General features: G+C 39.9%; 1 protein-coding gene across 9 annotated transcripts in view; it reads right to left on the reverse strand.

Annotated features, from left to right (window-relative positions):
• Nucleotides 1-326: 326 nt before the first annotated feature.
• MDM1 (Mdm1 nuclear protein homolog (mouse)) overlaps nt 327-20,085 on the reverse strand; it is a 39,382-nt gene continuing 19,623 nt past the window's right edge. Inside the window, exons 10-20 of one of the 9 annotated variants that reach the window (XM_010561742.1) lie at nt 16,792-16,830; nt 16,245-16,420; nt 14,616-14,894; nt 12,768-12,916; nt 12,514-12,644; nt 11,306-11,564; nt 9,736-9,804; nt 7,380-7,517; nt 6,456-6,508; nt 3,274-3,404; nt 327-2,437 (exon numbers count right to left, since the gene is read on the reverse strand). In XM_010561742.1, coding sequence (XP_010560044.1) covers nt 7,411-7,517; nt 9,736-9,804; nt 11,306-11,564; nt 12,514-12,644; nt 12,768-12,916; nt 14,616-14,894; nt 16,245-16,420; nt 16,792-16,830 — 1,209 coding nt within the window. In that variant the 3' untranslated portion in view covers nt 327-2,437; nt 3,274-3,404; nt 6,456-6,508; nt 7,380-7,410. Of the gene's footprint in view, nt 2,438-3,273; nt 7,518-9,735; nt 9,805-11,080; nt 11,155-11,305; nt 11,565-12,513; nt 12,645-12,767; nt 12,917-14,615; nt 14,895-16,244; nt 16,421-16,791; nt 16,831-20,085 lie in introns of those variants that run through there. The other 8 variants (XM_010561739.1, XM_010561741.1, XM_010561738.1 and 5 more) reach the window with 8 other exon arrangements.

Consider the following 20,085-nt stretch of genomic DNA (forward strand, 5'->3'; position numbering starts at 1 on the left):
AGTATAAGATGCTATATAATAAACATAATAAAACTGGTATTTCATACAACAAAAAGTCTAAGTGGAAGGGAACTAATAGTTCATTATGGTCACTGTTTTAAATTACACTCTAGGACAAAAAAAATTTGGTTTAAATAACTTTATTCTCACCTCAGAAACATTCATGTAGTGGACATCCAACAGAAAGCCACCCAGAGACACATTAAGACAACACTGTACAGCTGCTACCAACGTTATTACTGCTACCGGTGTTATTACTGCTACCCCAGGACCACTGATGTAACTTTTATTGCAGTGCCAGGAGGATTCAGTGTTTAATATGAAAACAAACAAACAAAAGAAAACCCACCAAAACCCAGTGTCAATGGAAGTGCAATAGATACTGCAATAGTCCAGTGGTCCTGCCTCTGCAGACAACTGCTGCCAACGTTAGTAAAGCATAAACAAAAGTTTTAATAAGACTTGCCGATAAGAGCTATCACTTATCACTGCAGACAGGAGAAAACAGAATTCAGACCATCTCAGTGCACATTCTCATGCCACCAACAGCGTCACTATTAACCCTTCCACCAGATGGCTATTTCTTTTAATTCAGAGTGTAAAATCGTGCATGTATTATGAGAGTCTGTCACTTTATATAGTGACCTACATATATCCAACTATGTCTGGTGAACAGTCAGATCAGGTGAACTGAAACTTCTGTGCTTCCTGTTAATGTGATGTGGTTGCACAGCAGTGACTCAGTGACATGGCAAAGAGGAATTACTGACATAGTGTATCTCAAAGAAAACCACTCTAACTGGGAACAGAATTTTGCAAGCTGGTTTATAATCCAGAATTCAGTGACAAACAGTTACTCAGATTAAGAAACAGGTCCAGCATTACGCACCTTCATTTACTAAGTATCATCAGTTTTATCGTGTAATGAATCCACACCACCTTGAGGATGTGTGGCCATTTTGATGGGAAGCAACATTATTTAAGGTGAAGAACTTGTACCCAGACACTGCCCACACACCAGCACTTCCACCGAGGCTGTGAGCTCAGCATCATCTCCTGAAGGTGAGTCCTTGGCCACTCAGTTATTCCGTATAACAGGGCTGCTAGAGAAGGAGGCGTTGGTTCCCATGTTGTTAACAGTAGTCTTCTAGTTAGGATCCGTCCCTAGGAAGTCAACAGTCCATGCCCCAGCCCTTCCCCAGCCCGAGGTTATGCTATTGCACATCTCCCAGGAGAGCCTCCGAGTCGACGAGTTTCCTGTTGGAGTGGGACTATTGTCAAGAACATGAGATTTATGGGGCCAAAAGGAGACCAAACAAAATAGCTACAGACTAGCAATTTGGATGCTGTTTTCCTGGTTTATCTGTTTTTAGCCACATGTCGTGTAAGCTAAATTATGTAAACAGGAGCCAGCTTCCCAGTGGAAACACGAAGAGTATGCTCCTCACGAGAGCACTGTTCCGGGAACTCACGGACCCACTCTGGCCGGGGGGACGCCGAGCCTCGGCAGGGTTCCACCAGCCCCACAAGAGACCTCGGGGGGAGAGCTGGGCACCCGGGCTCTCCAGAACAGGGTGCATCTGCAAATGCCTGTATGTGTGTGTCACACCAACTCAGCGACCAGAAAAGGACCCAGGAAAGAAGAAAACCAGAAGCACAGGCTTTCTGGATCCTGTCAGCCATTCCTGTTCTACTTCAAGTCTTGAAGTAGGTGCTTTGGAGACACACCAGCACATGACATTATTAAATAAAGTCACCTTGAACAAAAACCTATTTTTTCTAATGTATATACAGACACTTATATGTATATACATACACAGACACACATACAGTATGTGTGTATATCAGATATAAACACAGTTTAAAGGAAAAGCTTCAAGACCCACTCAAAACCTGCCCAGGTCACTGCCTTCCTTACCTCAGGAAAGGTAAGCTGGCATAAATGTGAATCAGTGACATTTACAAAGCTGATGCACACTTACCAGAAGACTTTATCAAGAGCTCTGAAGAAAGTGGGGAGTGAGAATCTTCAGTTGTCCTTTTCCCCTCTGCCGAAGAACTGTCTGCACTAAGGAGGATTTGCTGCCAGGACTGTGGCCACCAAACTCCCCCTGCAACACGCAAGCTCATACCAGCAAATGAGTGCTTTTGCTCTTATACTGTTATTCCAGCCCGATGAATGGAATAAACGGATCCAACAAAAGGCGTGTAAGCTGTAAACACTATCAGGCCTTGCTTGCCTTCCCAAAGGACTGCCAGTCTCCTGGCGAATCTTGTGCGGTTCTCAGTCCTCCACCCTAACAAGACGCTGCAGGACCACCGAGCACCATCCATCAGAGTTTCTCAGGGCTCTTCCCGAACGCAGCACGTTCAACACGCCAAGTTCAGATCAACTGGGCAGGGCCCAGTCACTCCACAAGCTTCTCCAGAACGCAGCCTCCAAAACAGAAACCTCGCAAGGTCAGTTCACATCTGACATGGATGAACTGTAGTAAATATCAAAATATTTAGGAAGCTCATTCACATTTTTAACATGGAACTCCTGATGTCCTTCTTCAACACAATATTAAACTCGAATCAAAAAGCAAAATAAAACTTGGATTTCTGTGAAACTGGAGTTTTCTGGTTACCTACCATCCACTATCCACTCTCTAGCTTTCGCTTTCGGTGTGATCACTGCTATGTGAGTAACACTTTCCCATCAGGTTTCAATGCAGAGCAAAGCCTAAGAACTGACTGTGCTTCAAAGAGTTAACCGCAGCTCCACCGCCCCCCTCACTCTCCCCAAGGCTCCTGTCTGCAAAGGTTTGAATAACTGCTGGAATCAGGACGTTAATTTAGGTCGCTTCACATGAAAATTACCATTTGGCTTGTTTTATCACACATTCGTGTGCATCTAGGTAATGGAACAATTTGGCTTCAGGCTACGCTAAAACTTGGTCAACAAGGGCACAGCAAAACTTCCACTTGCATCAGATGGCAATGGGGCTCTGCTGACAGATTTTACCAGACAGCAAGAACTGCTCTGACACCAGAACATCAGGTGCCAGCTCAGCCTTGCAGGAACAGGCAGATATAATAAAGCAATATGGCATTATGCAAATAAGCACACTCTAAATTGTTCAAAGAAGCTATGCTTCCTGCCCCATCTTCAAGTACTAGAAATTTGCTTGTCGAGTATTATGGATAGTATTTGGAAATCCCTTTTTCCTCCACTGCTATCTGTCAGAAAGCGATGACACCAAGAGTCAGATAAGGAAAACATCTTAGTACCTGGACTTGAAGAATTTGTGAGTGAAGGAGAAAGCTGGTGGCTGGTAAGTAACTTCGCTTCCTTTTACCCTTCTGCAACACACACTGGGCTTCAGGCTGTGGCCCTTAGGTCCAGGGGGAACTCAGGCTACCTGCAAGGCATCAGGGAAGGCAAACCTGTTTTCAGGAGGTTGTTACTCACTACATAGGGATCCATATGAGCAATACAGAAGACATATGGATCTAGTCATTGAAAAAGTCTGAAAAATCCCTATACAACAACATACCCATAGTGATTTAAGTATCACTGGAAGAGCACTGGGTGGCCTTGGGACTTAATCCACACTGTGTGTCCCAAAAACATGCCTTGTTGCCTACACCTTCCTTAAAAGCTATCTAGCTCTGATGGCTAAAGAAACTTGACTGCTTACATTTGTAAGGTTAACAACATTTATATACTTCACACTATGTTTCAGAACTCACCTCAGTATGGCATTAAAATTTGAAAGTAACAACAAAATATTATTGCAAAACTAATGCATTTTAGCAGGATTTTTTTAGCAGGATGGGATTATCCACAATCCCAGACGTCCTTCCAAACTTCCCTGCAGAGCTGGAAAGCCCCAAACAATTCTTCTCAAACTGTTCAATCCAGTGTTTCAGGGGTAATTTCAGCATTTTAAGTAGAGAAGGCTGATGCATCGTGAAAGGCACTGGAAACCGAGACTGAAAAGAAATGAAAGCCCAGAGCCATAAAAGGATGCAAGTGCCTAAATACTACCTTGCTGCTACTGTAAGCGTTTAGCTAAATCCTCAAAACCCTCCTCATGCCCAGGGGCATCCAAACCTCACTGGAAGAGTTGCCTAAGTGCTGAGAAAGGTGCTTCATCCCTCCTGGTGAAGTCATTCCACGACTGATTTGGCCAGAGAAAGGAGGAAGAGGATGCTAGAGTGAGCATAGCTTTGGGAATAGGGAGATCTTTGTTCCAACCCCTAGGTCACCAACCATTTTTATCCAAAAAAAGATTCAGTAGAAGAAACCAAGAGCTCGCTTCTCATTCTCGCAGACAGGCAACAGTCTTATTATCTGGCAAGATGGGAGGTTTTTGAGACGTGACAGACTGGAATCAAGTCTGCTCTTTGTGGGCTTGCTGGGGGAATGCTTTATTGGCACGAATACTGGGTAAAGGAAAGCCTTTTCCCAGCTGGCAGCAGTCAGTGAGAAAGAGCTGGCTTCTTTACTTGTACAGAGGGTTGAGAGCTGTAAACCCCCAGCAGTGAGATCCACTCAGCGGGTATACGCAACTTGGGAACAGCAGCTGAAAGCATTCAATTCAACACTTATTGACTGGGTCCATTATTAATGTGCTGGTTTTGTAAATCCTGACCTTAAGTAGACAAGATCCCAAAGCTGTTTATTCCTTAGATGCATCTCCTATTGGCAACTGCCTTCCTCCTTGTTTATCTACTTGGTTTGTCCAAGGCTTCTAAGATTTCCTTTGAAAACAATACACATTCACTGTACAGCACGCGCTTGTAATTATTAATAAAGGGTGCACTTTTGAACCTTTTTTCCATGTTTAGCTTGCTGGAAAACACAACAGGAAACATGTTTGAAGGTTGGTCTGAAATATTCAACAAAACAAAACAAAAAACCCTCTTCAGCTAAATAAACAACAATAGCAGAAAGCAGGCATAAAGAATTTTACATCTGCATTGAAGACTACAGAAGAGTACCCTTCAGAAGCTTTGCACTAGCATTACTCAAAAAGTGTATTTTGTCTACATTTCTCTTAAATACTTCTGTCCAAAAGTAAACTCAATTAGAACATTTCAGGCAAAAGCTAAAATTTGCTCAGATAGAAAATAATGTCACGATGATGTGTAGGACACCAGGGGCTTCCATTTTCATCTCTAAATTGGGTTTGTACCCCCATGCAACAAAAATGTCTCCCTCCTTTACCACGCCTGTTGTCTCCTTGGCAGAGTATCAATATACACGTACCATACAGCACACATCTAACAAACTCAGAGCTACCCAGATGCACCAGACTCATGGTGCAATACTGTAAGAAAAATTGGCACCTATGCTGTTATATCATCTATGACTTACAGGCCTCAAAATCAGGCCTGCACAAAAACTCTGACAAAGCTGTCGGATAGCCAGGAATCCCAGGCAAACCTAGAAAAACAAAAATAAAGGATCTAAAAAGAGGACACAGTTCATAAAACTCAAATTACAGGTACTACAGAGGAGAAGTAATGGATGTTGAGAGCTCTTGGCCATGAGAACCACAAGAATGTGTTGAATTTGAAGAATGTAGACAGAAGACACACAAATTAACCCACCTGCAATACACTGTGGCAACACTCCTTCCTAAACAAAAATATTTCCATTTTTTAAGCCATTAAGTTTTCCACTATAAAACTATCATTTTAGAGGAAAACTGGCAATTTTCATAAAGGTTGTTGGACACAAATACAGTTCCCCTTTCAGTAGGAACTTTCTGACCAGTTATAACTTACATATTAAGTGCATGCCACAGAATAATCCCAGAAGTCCTCATGATAAAATAAAATACCTTGATTTGTTTCAAACAACTCCACTGGTAGGAAGCTACTGCAATGCATAACTTCTGGAAGAAGTGGACACTGTTTTCTAACATGGTCGGTGCTAGATAGCACTCACTCTTTAAATCAACACCTCATTTGTTGAGGACTGGCCCTTTGGGCACTGCAGCCTTCCAGCCTCCATAGCATCCATCTGCTCTTGGTCACAATTCCAAGTATCAACATATCTAGCTTTAGTAACGTCTTCTTTCTAAAGCTGAGTTCCAAGGTAACATTTTGTCTTTCACAAGTCCACAGATAGTCCAGTTGAACAAGTGAAACACAGAACTAAACAGAGAAGAGCCAACATAATAGGCTCTACCAACTTATCTGGCATAACTTGAACAGAAATCAACCAACCTCTTTTATTTTCAGTAATATGCATACATAATTGTGTACAAAATAGAAATGTAAGCAAATGTGTACAAAATTCAAATTGTTCTTGTATAAAATTTCCAAATGAAGTAGTATTAAAACTTGAAGCCACACACGAAGAACCAAACTGCCTGCTAGCCACCTATTTCCTCTACTTCATGTTAACTTCTTTGCATCACTTGGAAAGATAAAACAAGCTGTCAGCGTAAATCACAAACCTTTTTCACTGTGACAATCGTAACATGTATGTTGGTCTCCCAGAAACGGGCAACTAGGAGGAGAGGTAATTAAAACATCAAAGTCAAGAAAAAACATTCTTCTGAGCTTACTTTAAGAGATCAACTACTCCTAAACACCTGAGTTTGAAGTGAGGATGTGGAAGGCCACTGTTTAAGGTGGCTGAGGTTGCTTTTTCTAGAAAAGTTGAAGTTAATACTAAACACAGGTCTCGCCCACAAAAAGACAAAAGTTCATGTCAGTACATCTGATGACTGCAGTACTGTACACACTGAACTCTAATAGTCATCCTGGCCAAAAAACTGTGGACAATGAACAAACCCTCGCGCTTAGTGTTCTTGTCTCAAACTCCTGTATGTTCCATGTCAGCTTCATTAAGAAATAATAAGATTTTTTGGGGAACAGGTTAAAAGCAGTAAGTAGTAAAAGTAACTTTTTGTTACAGCACTATGTTGTACTGACAATTCATACAGTAACATAAACAAATATACCACAGTTGCCTTTAAGATAGGTTAAAATCAAGCAACTGAGATGTTTGGTGAATGATGGTGTTGCCCCTGAATACTGTCCCAGGTCATACCACATGACTGCAGCAAAATACCTTGAAAAGTAACACACAGGTTGCATAAAAAAATAATTATCTCAGTTTCAAGAGGTGCCACTGAAAACAAACAAACAAACAAAAAAACCCCCAAAATATGTGGCTGTTGTGACACAGTGAATTAAGACATAACTCTCAGATATAAAGGACCTACACTTTCAACACTGGTTTAAATATTGAAATTTTAAATTGGGATGGCAAGTCCTAAAAGTTGGGCCCTATTAGTGAAAGGATGCTGCATGATATCTACAATCACAATTTTTTAAAATGTACACTACAAACTATAAAAAAGAAATAATTTTACAGAACAGTTTCTATACAACAGCTGGGAGAGATTATGTCTTGCCCCAGAAATCCTTCCTCTTCTGAGCTCGTTCCAGTATCTGAGATGCAAGTGAGCTAGATGCTGCTGAGCGAGCAGAAATCTGAGACAACCTGTCATCTGTGGGGAAAGCAACAAGGAAGATTAAATACACATATTAAAGCACAATTAACATTCATGGCAGACTTTGAAAGTGCAAATATTTTTATGCCCTCTTTCACAATGGATGCTAAAATAGTACCACAATACACTTCAATTCTATTACTTGGTAACTGACATGCTGGAAAAGAATCTCACTAGAAAGCTACTAGGATGCTAAGGTAAGTTTAAGAGAGCTACATGCCCAACTCTTGACAAACTCCAGAATGAGATCCCTACTCTCACCTGGGAATTGCCCAATTCTCCAAGTCATCTCTACATTTACTCTCCTCAGAAATTGTTCCTCTGCCACTGAAGTCTGTACAGACCAGACTTTGATAATATATTCATGAAAGCAACCCACCTCTTCAAGCAGAGCGGACAACCATAGAATAACGCATAACTAAAACATCAGAACCTGTGCTGCCACAAGGGCCCTTCTGTGCCAAACCCAGCTAGTGTCTCACAAGCTGTTAGAAGAAATGTGCCTTCTGAAGAAAACAGGATGTTTAACACAAAGACAACAAGAAGCATGCTTTAAAAATGTACTTTTGAAAGGTCTTCCTTTTGAATACAGGGTCCACTTCGCACCCAGCAGAACTCTTAAAATTAAGCAGCCTAGATGCTGCTTCTCTGATAAAGCACATTATACTTCAACATCATTACTAAAATGTTGCTACAGCTCTGTCAAGATGCTCTCTATGAAAAATGACACCCATTCTCCTGCAATGGATTAAAAAGAACTGTATCACTACTTTCCAGCCCCCACTACCAACAAAAAAACCAGCAAAAAATTCCACAACTCAATCCGAACAGGACCTGTACTTTGTCAGTGTTTCAATTAACTTTTCAGCAGCATTTCTGAATTTTTGAAATACAGTGATCCAAATGCCCATAACAGGCTCACACAGTATGCGTACAACTATATTCCCATGTATGAGAAAACTCCTAACTGCACATCTGCAAACAGATATGTCATTGGATAACTCCCAGTTTTGTATGTATATGAACAAATACGAGCACAAGAAGTATCTGTAAGCTGGTACATTGCATCAGTTTCTGAAAGCTCATATATCATCACTCAGCTCATAAGAAAAAAAAAGAAAAAGAAACAGCAGTTACAGCATTTAGTCTGTGTGCAACACGCTTGTGGGAAGCTGCAGAGTACTATAGGATTTTGCATGTTTTACATAGATACACAGATGCTTGGCTGAGCCATCTGCACAACCCACATATTTTCCAGCCAACTACAATGAGTAAAATAGAGAATCAGCCTAAACCTTGGTTAAAACCAAGGAGCAAACAAGTGTAAGGGGTACAGAAAAAAGCTTTTGGTTTCTCTGGGGTATACCTATAAATAAACTGCAATCAGATATAAGCTTGCTCTGCCCATATTCTAATCTGAACCAAACACAGATGATTGTGACTAGCACAGCACCACACCAAGCTCAACCTCATACACCATGCTAAGAAACAACGTATAGCAGCTCAAGCTAAGGAGGCTACAGGGCCTTTGGTTGACTCACGCGAGTGAAAGAGTTTACTTGTGTCTGTCCACAAAAGGGCCAAGAAGATGCACTGGTGGACCGTGCACTGGCTGCTCCCCCAGATTAACTTTACAGTAAACAGAAAAAAAGGCCAAACCAGCAATCAGAGAAACAGGATGCCATAAGTGCCCCTAATACACTGAGCAGAGGAACAGGTGTGAAAATTAAAGTCAGTAGAATCATTGCATGCTGTGTATCTGGTGCTGAAGTCTCACAAACAAAATCTTTTTCTTAAGATTTCTGGTACTTTTAAAGTTGCATCCAAAGCTACTGCAGCTGCAACCTGAGCTGTCATCATTTTGCAGTTTTCTTCTGTTGCTATCAACACAAAGGCTTAAAAAATGTGCAGGGAGGAAATGATTTTAGGTATGCAACTGAGCAAGCTATATTAACCATATTGAACCACAATGGTCTATTTAATTTTCAGCCGCATTTAATGTTTATTCATGCTAGAATATACCTTCATATTCATACTTCAGATCACTAGGATGAACATTTTCAAATTATTTTGATGAAATGCAGTAGTTATTCATGCAATCACATAAACCAGTATTACTTACTGCATTCAGAGACCTCTCACATTACTGCTAAAGTTAAAATTAATCTAGGTAACATACACATGATATACAACAATACTTTAGGATGAGAAATACCTTCATCATTATAGCTTCTTTCCTGAAGGGGTAACTGGAAAGATCTCATTTTGGGATTGCCAACATTCCCTAAGACAAAAAGTCAAAGGCACATTTTTGAATCATTTCAAACAGACAAAGGATAATATTTCATTTTACAACGTTTAAAAAGGTTACAACATTATTTCCAAAACATGAGTCTTATAAATAGCAAACATAGCAAAAACTCCATGAGATTCTTTCACTCTAAGCTGAGGTAAAATAAACTTACTTTATTCTTCTCAAGGCACCTATCTTTGGTAGATAATAAAAGTTAGTGAACTGCACTTGAGGTGCAGAGCTAGAACACAGCACCAATTCTAACCTCTTTCCAAGGAAATTCTCTGGATTTCACCATCCCACTTAATCTGACAACTACTTGTTCCATTCCAGAATGGAAATACTACTGTAGTTTAGGTAATCTTTATAATTAAAGGACCAAGAATTGTGCGACCTTAAGCAACTACAGAAAGCCTTTCTGGAATGGAGACTTAAGCACATAAACTTTATTTTGACTAAGGGGTGAAGGATTCTTTTCTTTATCAAATTTATGCCCCTAGTAACCCTAAACATTGTTAAAAAAATCTGTGAAATACTCCAGCACAAATTCCTCCTCTGCCAGGAAATGGCTTTTCTCAATATCCAATACATCTTTTATAGATGGCTTCTTTGTTTCCATATCCTGCAGAAATATTTAAGGAGCTTATCTCTCAGACATCCACAACTCCTGCAAAATAATACCACACTGTAAAGGTCCTCAGTTACACACCTGTCGTGGTTTAACCCCAGCCAGCAGTGAGGCACCAGACAGCCACTTGCTCACTTCCCCTGCTCCCAGAGGGATGGGAAGGAGAATCAAAAAAAGAAGTAAAACTCATGGGTTGAGATAAGAGCAATTTAATAACTAAAGTAAAATAAAATACAACACTAATAATATAATCATAATGAAAAGGAATATAACAAAAAAAAAAACAAACCAAAAAACAACCAAGAAAAGACAAGTGATGCCCAGTGCAACTGCTCACCACCTGCTGACCAATGCCCAAGCAGCGATCCGCCTCTCCCGGCCAACTCCCCCAGCTTACATACTGAGCACGACATTCTATGGTATGGAATACCCCTTTGGTTAGCTCAGGTCAGCTCTCCTGGCCATGCTCCCTCCCTGCTTCTCGCGCACCTGCTCGATGGCAGAGCATGGGAAACTGAAAAATCCTTAACTTAGGATAAGCGCTACTTAGCAACAACTAAAACATCAATGTGTTATCAACATTATTCTCACACTAATCCAAAACACACTGTACCAGCTACTAAGAAGAAAATTAACTCTATCCCAGCCGAAACAAGGACAACACCACTGTTGGTAATTCCAGATGGAAAAGTGTCACAGCATCCAGTTGTAGCCTAAAGATTAAAAATTACCATTGTTCATGCTAAACCAAATTATTCTCATAATGAGTAAGTACTTATTGAAATTAATAAGGCAAAATTAGACAACGGTAGCAATTTCCATCCTGCAGCACTCTAACACAGCAAGTTAATACACAAAACCCACCATTATGCTGGAATTCTGGATCCTTGAGAGTCCCTTGAATACGACGAGAGGGACTCCAGCAAGGCACAGAGCAGCTTTTGGCTGACTTCAGCACAGGAGGCATAGAGGAATGCTCTTGATGGGCTGAAGCAAGAGGAACTTGCTCATCAGAAACACTGTTAGGAGGCCACTGATCCTGCCTAAGTGGCAGAGGATCCAAAGTTCCCAGCCCAGCAGGTGGAGAGGTAAGGAGTGAAACAGCTTCCACTTCCACATCAGGCTAAAACACAATAGAAAGGAAAAAAAATAACCAAAAAACACAAAAACCCAACATCTCATATACAGCCTTCCAGTACAGATCCCCACATATGCAGCAAATGTTAGCTTTACACTGTTACACTTCTCATGAGGATACTGGAAGAATAAGTATTTCAAGCTTGTGAGACAGCTTAAAGAAAATCTATTCCTAATAACAAGTGTTTAACATGGTCTGAAAGTAATCTAGTCAGGTCAAACCAAAAGCTTATTTTCTTCACAGCAAAAAACTGTGTTCTTAGATTTTAAACCAACATAACCAACTTCTCGGGCAAGTGTGTCTGCTTCTGTTACGGAACCTACTACAGAGGACATATGCAGTGAAATGCTAGCTACCTTTGTAGAACACTAAGCACAACTTGACAAAAAACCACAATTTTGAGAGGAAGACAGTTAAACAACTCCTAAATGTTTCTATTTTTCTTTTAGTAACTATGCAAGCTGCAAAGTAAAAGCAGCACAAAAGTAAAGGAAAGAGAGAATGAAACTATTATGGCACATTTACCTATCGTGTACATAGACACCCAACCTCTCCTTCTTGAACTTCTTTCAAGTCAAGGAATCTAGAGCTGTGCCCTGTGCCAGTGGCAAGCTACAGTAACATTAATGGGGAAATCGACAGCTCTTGATAACAACTGTTTTTTGTTGTTTTTTTTTAAAAAACAGATCCTGTGCATTTAGCAGAAAAAGACAAAATAGAGCTCATCCAATCTCACTCCAATAGTCTCAACTCCTTTGCTTGATTCCCCCCTAAAAATTATTTATTCAGAAATTGGCCATTTTAGTCATAGATGCTGAGAATTTTAGAACAGTAAATGACAACTCAGGAAAAAGATTTATTAAATAAATTATTCACAATTACTTAAAAAGCACATTCCTAAAATGCATAATGGTAAGTCTCTTTCCTGGCTCACCTGGAAGGACCTTCTTTTGGAAGCTTCTCTTACACTTTGCTTAGCTGAAGAAGGGTCTGTTCCTAAACCTCGTGTTCTCTGCTGTGAAGACGAAGACTTGAATTTAGGAGGAGACACTAGAACCGCACCTCCTATTGTAGTGAAGAAGATGAAAAATGCTTTATTAACTTAAATAACCTAATAAATTAATTCATACATGTCTTTTTTTTTCTTTCATTCTTGAAATACTGCTTTGCATTTAAAAGTCTTTTTACCAACAGTTGGGGTAGTGAGATCATGATGAGTCCTCTGAGCTCCACCAAGCGCTCTCAGCTTTGGAGTAGGAAGCCTGCCGCCTATCCTCGAGGATACAGAAGAAGAATTTGACACAGCTGCAGAAGAATTCAATACTAAGGCATTCTCACTGCAAAAAAAATGAGCAATGATTAAAGGATTAGCTAAGGACTGAGAAGCCTTGCACTCGAGCTTTTTGTTTCTAATACATTCCTACAATGAAGCCTAAGGCAAGACAGTTAGGGCCATAAAACACCAACAGCCTGTAGTTAAAACATCTGCTTGGAATGGGGAGTCCTGGATTCCAGCCCTTGAGCCTCAGTTTCTGTATTTATTTTTTTTTTATTTAACTGGATAAAATACATAAACAGTCTCAAGGTGCAAATTCAGGCTGCCTCTGTCCCAATACACCTTGAATGTATTGCTACACAGTAGCAGAGACTCAACAGGAGGGCTGGAAAGAGTACTCACCCAGAAAAAACTTTGAATGTGGTTGCCACCTTAGAGGTGGGAACGTGGGTTTGACTCTTTTCAGTCGACCTGATGGAACTGAAACCAAGTATCCCACACTTATGTAACCGCTCTGGCCCCCAGGTTATTAAATAAATCAGCGCCACCACTTCTGTCTTCCTCCAGATGCATTTCAAAAGGACGTGGCAGCATACCCACACTGTGCAAGGAACCTGATCCTGTCAGTGCATGCTAGACATGCTCTGAGGATATCTAGGCAAAGAATGCCTCATTTCTAGCTCTCAAGCATGCTTAGATAACATGCAAGTGTTAAGCTGCTCTGCATGGCCAAGTCCAGAGCATATCTCAGCACACACATTGCAGGATGACAGAAAATCGTCTGTGTCAATCAGAGATACATTTATAAACTAGATCACCTCTAGAATCAGACAGAAACTTAAGAAGGTTTTCAGGATGATGGTTTTGAAAGCCTGCATTTAATTTCTATTTGAGTCTAGCATCTCAATCTTTCTTTGCCTGGGTTTGCATATAGGATATTACCCCCAAAGGAGACAATTACAATTCCTTACCTTTGATTTGTGCTGCAAGACCAAAGGTAAAACCCAATGAGGAATACAAAACACTTAGATGGTATGGTAACAAGGGCCAAAGTTATTCAGATTTAAGTATCTACCAGACTAAAACATTGTTCTACCAAAAAAAGTATGCAGAATTTGCACAGTAAAAAGCCTGAGACTTCTGTAACTAGATATAATTTGGATCTTTCAACTGTCAATTACAGTACTATGCACATACTGAATTTCTCTCTCATATTTCTACACCTTTTTCCCACCTGTGTTCAGTAACATAATCACCAGTAACTACTGGATGCTAGTTATTTTTTCTTCCCATCCTTCATCTTTGCGCATGAATTTTTTTTAAGAAAAAAAAGATGCTAAGTACAAGATCAGCATGTAGTCTATCCTTTCAGTCCTATCAATCTTATGCTGTCAATTTGAAGGAAATTGTGAGCTTTAATTTTCACTACACTTGGCTGCTGTGTAGTGAACAGCCTGTTCTGAGAGGCCCATACTGCAAATTATATAGTTTTGGAACAAAAAAATCAGAATTGTTCATGCTTCTACAAACTTCTGTCTTGCAAGTTAGAAATCCAGTGTTGTAGATCCATTTCCATCAACCACCTCAGTGTCTTGAACTTTCTCATTCTTTCTAATACCATTAAAAACAAAGTAGTCTCACACCAACTTATATTCTCTTAAGTAAATCTGATTTTAAAACAAAAATTAGTTAACCTACAGATTTCTTAGATGTTAGAGGAAAAAATTACATGTATACACCACAAAAATGTTAGGTTTTACCCTTCAATTTTCTTATCTTCATTGGCATCATTATTGTTTTCTTCTAATTGCTGAGCCACAACTGCAGCGTGCTCATCTTGGGTTTTTTCCTCTTCTGTTGATTGCCAATTCTCCCTTTCTTCAGTACCTTCTTGTTCACCCCAAACTAAACGCCTTTTGACTGGAACAGTTAAAGCATCTGACATGTCTTTCTTCTCAGTGCTGTCCTGGTGTGGCTGTTCTCTGGAGTCAGGTTGCTGCAGCATTTTGGGGCTTGGTGCAGTCTCTTTTTCAGAAACTCTAGGTAACAAAGAAAGCAGTGTTTCATACCACTGATTTGCACAATTTACACACGTCTACGCAGAACACATTCATCCAGTTCAGTCCTTTGCCAAAAGTACAGCTCAGATATTAAAAAGTGGTACAGTTGACATGATGAATGGTTAAATTTCCACTGAAGTTTTAACTGATGTTTAAGCACAACCCATTTTCAAACTAGATTCTATGAAAACTCCTTCTGGATCACCATTTCTAAAAATGAAATGTAAAATTAAGGCTTTATTTCCAATTTAAACAACAAGTTCGATTATCAGACGTGCTCAAAAAATAACTAGTTCCATGCATACAGACTGTCTGATGGCACAATTTTGAAAGCCAAGCAGTTCAGAAGACTCCTCTTTAGGCACAACTTTTGAAAGTCTTAAACTCTCAACTGCTCACAGAAATCAGTGCAAATTAGCCCAGTGCACAGAAATGAGATCAGCAAGAGGATCTGTATTTCACAGGCAAAAACCAAACTAGTAAACCAAAAAATTTACACCATACTTAATACCACACATTATAGTGTAATAAATACTCTTTTACATGTCAACCCCCAACCCTTATTAGAGCTACAGTCATGCAAATGGATAGATCTCTCCCATACACACAAGCAGTGCGCATACAGCAGTCTAAGTGGACTGCAGACAGAGGCATCCAAGGTACTGTTTTTAAATAGCAGATCTCAGAAAAGACACAAATGGTGCTTTTTTTCTCCTTGCTTCAGCAATAGCTATCTGTACATTTTACTAAAACGCTAATTCTGAATTTTCCTAGCAAGGGATTTAATATCTGATGGCCTTCAAGGAAAGTAGAAAATGTATGTACACCATTCCTGACAAGAACATTGATAACATCCGAGGAGGCAAAACGTATTTCATATCATTCCAGTGGAAAGAAGAGTATTACTTCATGACCCAGTGTGAAATTCCTCCAGACTTGATGAGACTGAGGTTGCCATGCTAAATATGCATTTGTGGAGAATTACAAAGGAGTATCTTCCTCTTCTTTCAGAAGACTGGACTGCGCCTCATTTTCTATTTGAGCACAGATCAACTGATGTATCTGTGAAAAGGTAAATGCCCTCATCTGTTCCAGAGAATTTACATATCACAGAAACACAGAACAGCCCAGGTTGGAAGGGTCTTCGAAAGACCATCTGGTCCAACCTTTCTTGGGGAAAGGGAGCCTAGATGAGATTACCTAGCACCCTGTCCAATCGCATCTTGAATACAGTCAAACATCCAAGATCTCACAGCTATGCTAAGCCTATATTCAGCATTTTGCTCTGTTTCAAAGCTACAGAATAACAGGCAGGAATGACCACCTTACCCGGCAAGATCTAGTGCTCTGATGCTGTTGCTGATGCCTTCTTCTGAACTGGAATTTGAGGACACATCCCAAAGACTGTTATTATCGGACAGGATCTGATTGAGATGGTATCGGGAGAAGTGTGTTCCTTCTACTCGTTGCCTGTAAGCTTTTGCTCTTTCTCGAAGTTCTCTCACCTGCACATCAAGGTTTCATAAGTTGCATGTCTGTTTAAAGTTCACTAATAGGCTATAACATTATAACATATTTGCATTAGCTAATGGCAGCCAAAGGAGAAAGGCAAGTTACTCATAATACAGGGCCACCCACAGCACTAACATTGCATGCCGCAGTAAATGCAACAAAAGGAAAGAAAAAATAACAAAAGCGTGTATTTAGTAAGCATGTTTGAGCCATGAAGCCAAAGCAAAATTGTCATTTACTCATTCAATGAGCACAAAAAGTTATGCAGCAACTATGAATAAGTGTAGTGCTGGATTCTAGTTTTTCCATCAGCGCTCAGACACAGTGCTCCAAACATTCAAACAGGAACTTAGATGCAACCAACCTCCATATACCACATGGAATTTAAGGTGTTTTGAGATGCCTAAGGAGAGGAATACAGAATTATTTTAAGATTTCTTATTTTTCTCTCAACACCGTATTGTTATTATCACCCTTGTAACATTATTTCAGTCTAAGTAAGAAATTAAGTACTAAAAACCTGTCAACATAGCTCTATACTGCCTCCCTGAGATTCAGTAAAAAGCTGTAAAACAAATACATCAGCACTGGTATTTCACCAGTCTTTGCCAAGCTTGCAGAAGTTAGTTTAGATTTCTAAGCCTTAACACTCAAAAATACATTCATCACACACAAATTTATGATTATTTCAAGTCAATAGGTCTATGTGCATGTGTAATACTGAGTTTGTATGCTGTGAACACCACAACTGTCTCTAGCTACATTAATCTTATCTCAGTGAGGAGGTGATGATTATGTAAGAACTCTTGGTGCTTCTGTATGTAAGACATAATATCAAAAGCATTCCTTCTAGGCTATCAGTAACTGTAAGAATGAGATGTCAGGTTTAGCCTTAAAAAAAAAGTGGTAAGCCCTCTCTTTAGATGTTATACTGCTGATTTTACACCATCATTTTTATGGTTAAAACTATTTCAACACTCACACTGTCTTGTGTCCTTCACCCAAACACAACTGAAGTGCAGGAAGAGAAAGCAACAACAAAAGTTCTATGTTTAAATGATCAAAAATAACTTTGTGATATTGTTGTGTGAATTCTGGCTCACTAAAAATGGCTCACAGGAAATAAGTATTTTGTCAAAGAGCAGGAAAGTAATACTGACACCTCCTCTAGCACATTTTCATAGCTTTTCTTATTTATTCTTCTTTCATGTTAGATTTCACATCGTTCTTCCAGCAAGGAACAGAGTTAAGTGGGCCAAATTCCGCTAAACCCCCTAAAAGTAACTGGATGTAGCAGATGGAAATCTACTTAGCCCACACTAGCTAACATCTCACAATATGACCCAATAAACTTCCAAAGAATAGCCCATTAAAATATGTACTTATTATTTTAAGATGAGAGTTTAAAGTTTGAGGTGCAATTGATCTACTGGATTATTCACTTTAAGTAGAAGAATGAAAAATTAATTATGATAGCCACAACAGAAGGAATATAAATCCAGAGCAACAGGACACTGCAGGGGGAGGAAGAATACTATGTCTCCAGCAAATTGTGAAGTACAAAGGACAATCGTCTCCTCCAGTGACTCAGCAGGCAGCATTATCTCAGCAGGACACAGGCCCCAGAGAGTCCTACTGTGATTGTGAATTGCCCACATTAATTTTTCAAAAGCATAATTCAAAGAGATTTTTTTTCATTTGACTGCTGAAAAGCAACCCTTAACAATATATTGTAGAGGTCTAAGAGTAATCGCTACAGCTAAGGTCATATCAGGATTCCATTACAGCCTTTGCCTGTTTGGGCTCAGAACTTCAGAAAGTCTGCTTTGGACACAAAGTTACGCATGTGCAGTCACAGCTGAGGGAGAAACTAGACTGAATCAGTCAGAGCTTATCATCTAATCACGTATGCAAAAGATGTTCTGTAGGCACCTTCAGCGGGGGTGAGTCTCAACAAGCCATCAGAGGCAGAGGTTAGGTACAGCTTTGAAGAACATTTCTCTTCATGTGAGTGCATTAGTACAGGAACATGCATGGAATCATGTAGAAACCAAAAGGACTGTTGGGCAGCCTATACTGTGAATGGCCAAAGTACCTTTGTTGCTTTACAGTAACACCGATGCACTTGACACTTTTTCCAAGTAATGAATACTTTCATTAATCTGCTCTTTACATATTTATCAAATGGCTAGATTCTTTTTTATGTCTGAACTGTGAATGAAATATTTTATTCAGTCCTACTCTTTTAGCCATGCTGGATCCCATCCTGTAGTTCTTAAAACAAAAATATTGATAGATGCTTAAAAAAAAAAAAAAAAAAAAGCCTGGCCAAGGATCAGGTCTATCAGCATTTGTATTCTTGTATTAACAGATGGTTTAAGAATTAACCTTGGTTTTCTTCCAGCCTGTCTTGAAGACCGGAAAATTCCAAGCTTTAATATTGCTCTTTGTTTTCACTACACCCAGAACTTCTTTTTGAAGAGTTAAAACCCTCAATGATATATATGGAAATATTAACAAGACAATAGCAAATTAAAAAAACTCTATATAGAAAAAATCCCACACACTATCACATTTACACAACCTAAATATTATTCTTTGTCTACTAGCAAAACTGGTTTGATATGCTGTACTGGCTTTGGCTGGGATACAGTTACATTTCTGCAGAGTAGCTTGTATGGGGCTATGTTTTGGATTTGTGCTGAAAACAGTGTTAACACACTAATATTTCAATTACTGCTGAAAGGTGCTTACACAGCCTCAAGGCCTTTTCTGCTTCTCAGACTGCCCTGCCAGCGAGCAGGCTGGGGGGGGGCACAAGGATTTGGGAGGGGACACAGCTGGGACAGCTGACCCCAACTGACCCAAGGGATATTCCAGACCATATGACATCATGCTCAGCATATAAAGCTGCGGGAAGAAGAAGGAAGGGGGACATTTGGAGTGATGGCGTTTGTCTTCACAAGTCACCGTTAGGTTTGATGAAGCCCTGCTGTCCTGGAGATGGCTGAACACCTGCCTGCCCATGGGAAGAGGGGAATGAATTCCTTGGTTTGCTTTGCTTGCGTGCACAGCTTTTGCTTTACCTATTAAACTGTCTTTAGCTCAACCTATGAGTTTTCTCACTTTTACCCTTCCGATTCTCTCCCTCATCCCACTGGGGAGGAACGAGCGAGCGGCGGGCTGGGGCTTGGCTGCCTGCTGTGGTTAAACCATGACATATGCTTACAGGCATGTGATTTAAAGTCTGAGAGGAGAAATCCAGGTAATTCCATTTATAAAAGTCTCTTCTACAAGAATTCATACTAGGATCTAATGTAGGTATGCATACATTAAAAAGTGCATGTAATCTAAGCACATTTGTCATCAATAAAACATTTGTTATTATAGTCTTAAAATTAATTTGGTTCTTCCAGCTACCCAGCACAACTCTTCTGTTTAGAAGGCCCTAAAAATCCTAATAATTCTTTTTTGAATTCTTCATGCCTACTCCCAAGTGACTTCCTTCTAGTTTCCTCTGCAATTCCCTTGTCAGCAAGACAATCTCCATGGAAAAGTCAGACATATCCAAACCACATATCTACAGAGTGGGAATTTCTTTGTTTCTCATACGTTCTAATTAAATGCCGCATGTATTTACTTCCTACACCTCTCAAAC

This window comes from Haliaeetus leucocephalus, unplaced genomic scaffold (genome assembly GCF_000737465.1).
Source record: "Haliaeetus leucocephalus isolate CR32 unplaced genomic scaffold, Haliaeetus_leucocephalus-4.0 Scaffold151, whole genome shotgun sequence".
In the NCBI taxonomy this organism is placed as follows: Eukaryota; Metazoa; Chordata; class Aves; order Accipitriformes; family Accipitridae; genus Haliaeetus; species Haliaeetus leucocephalus.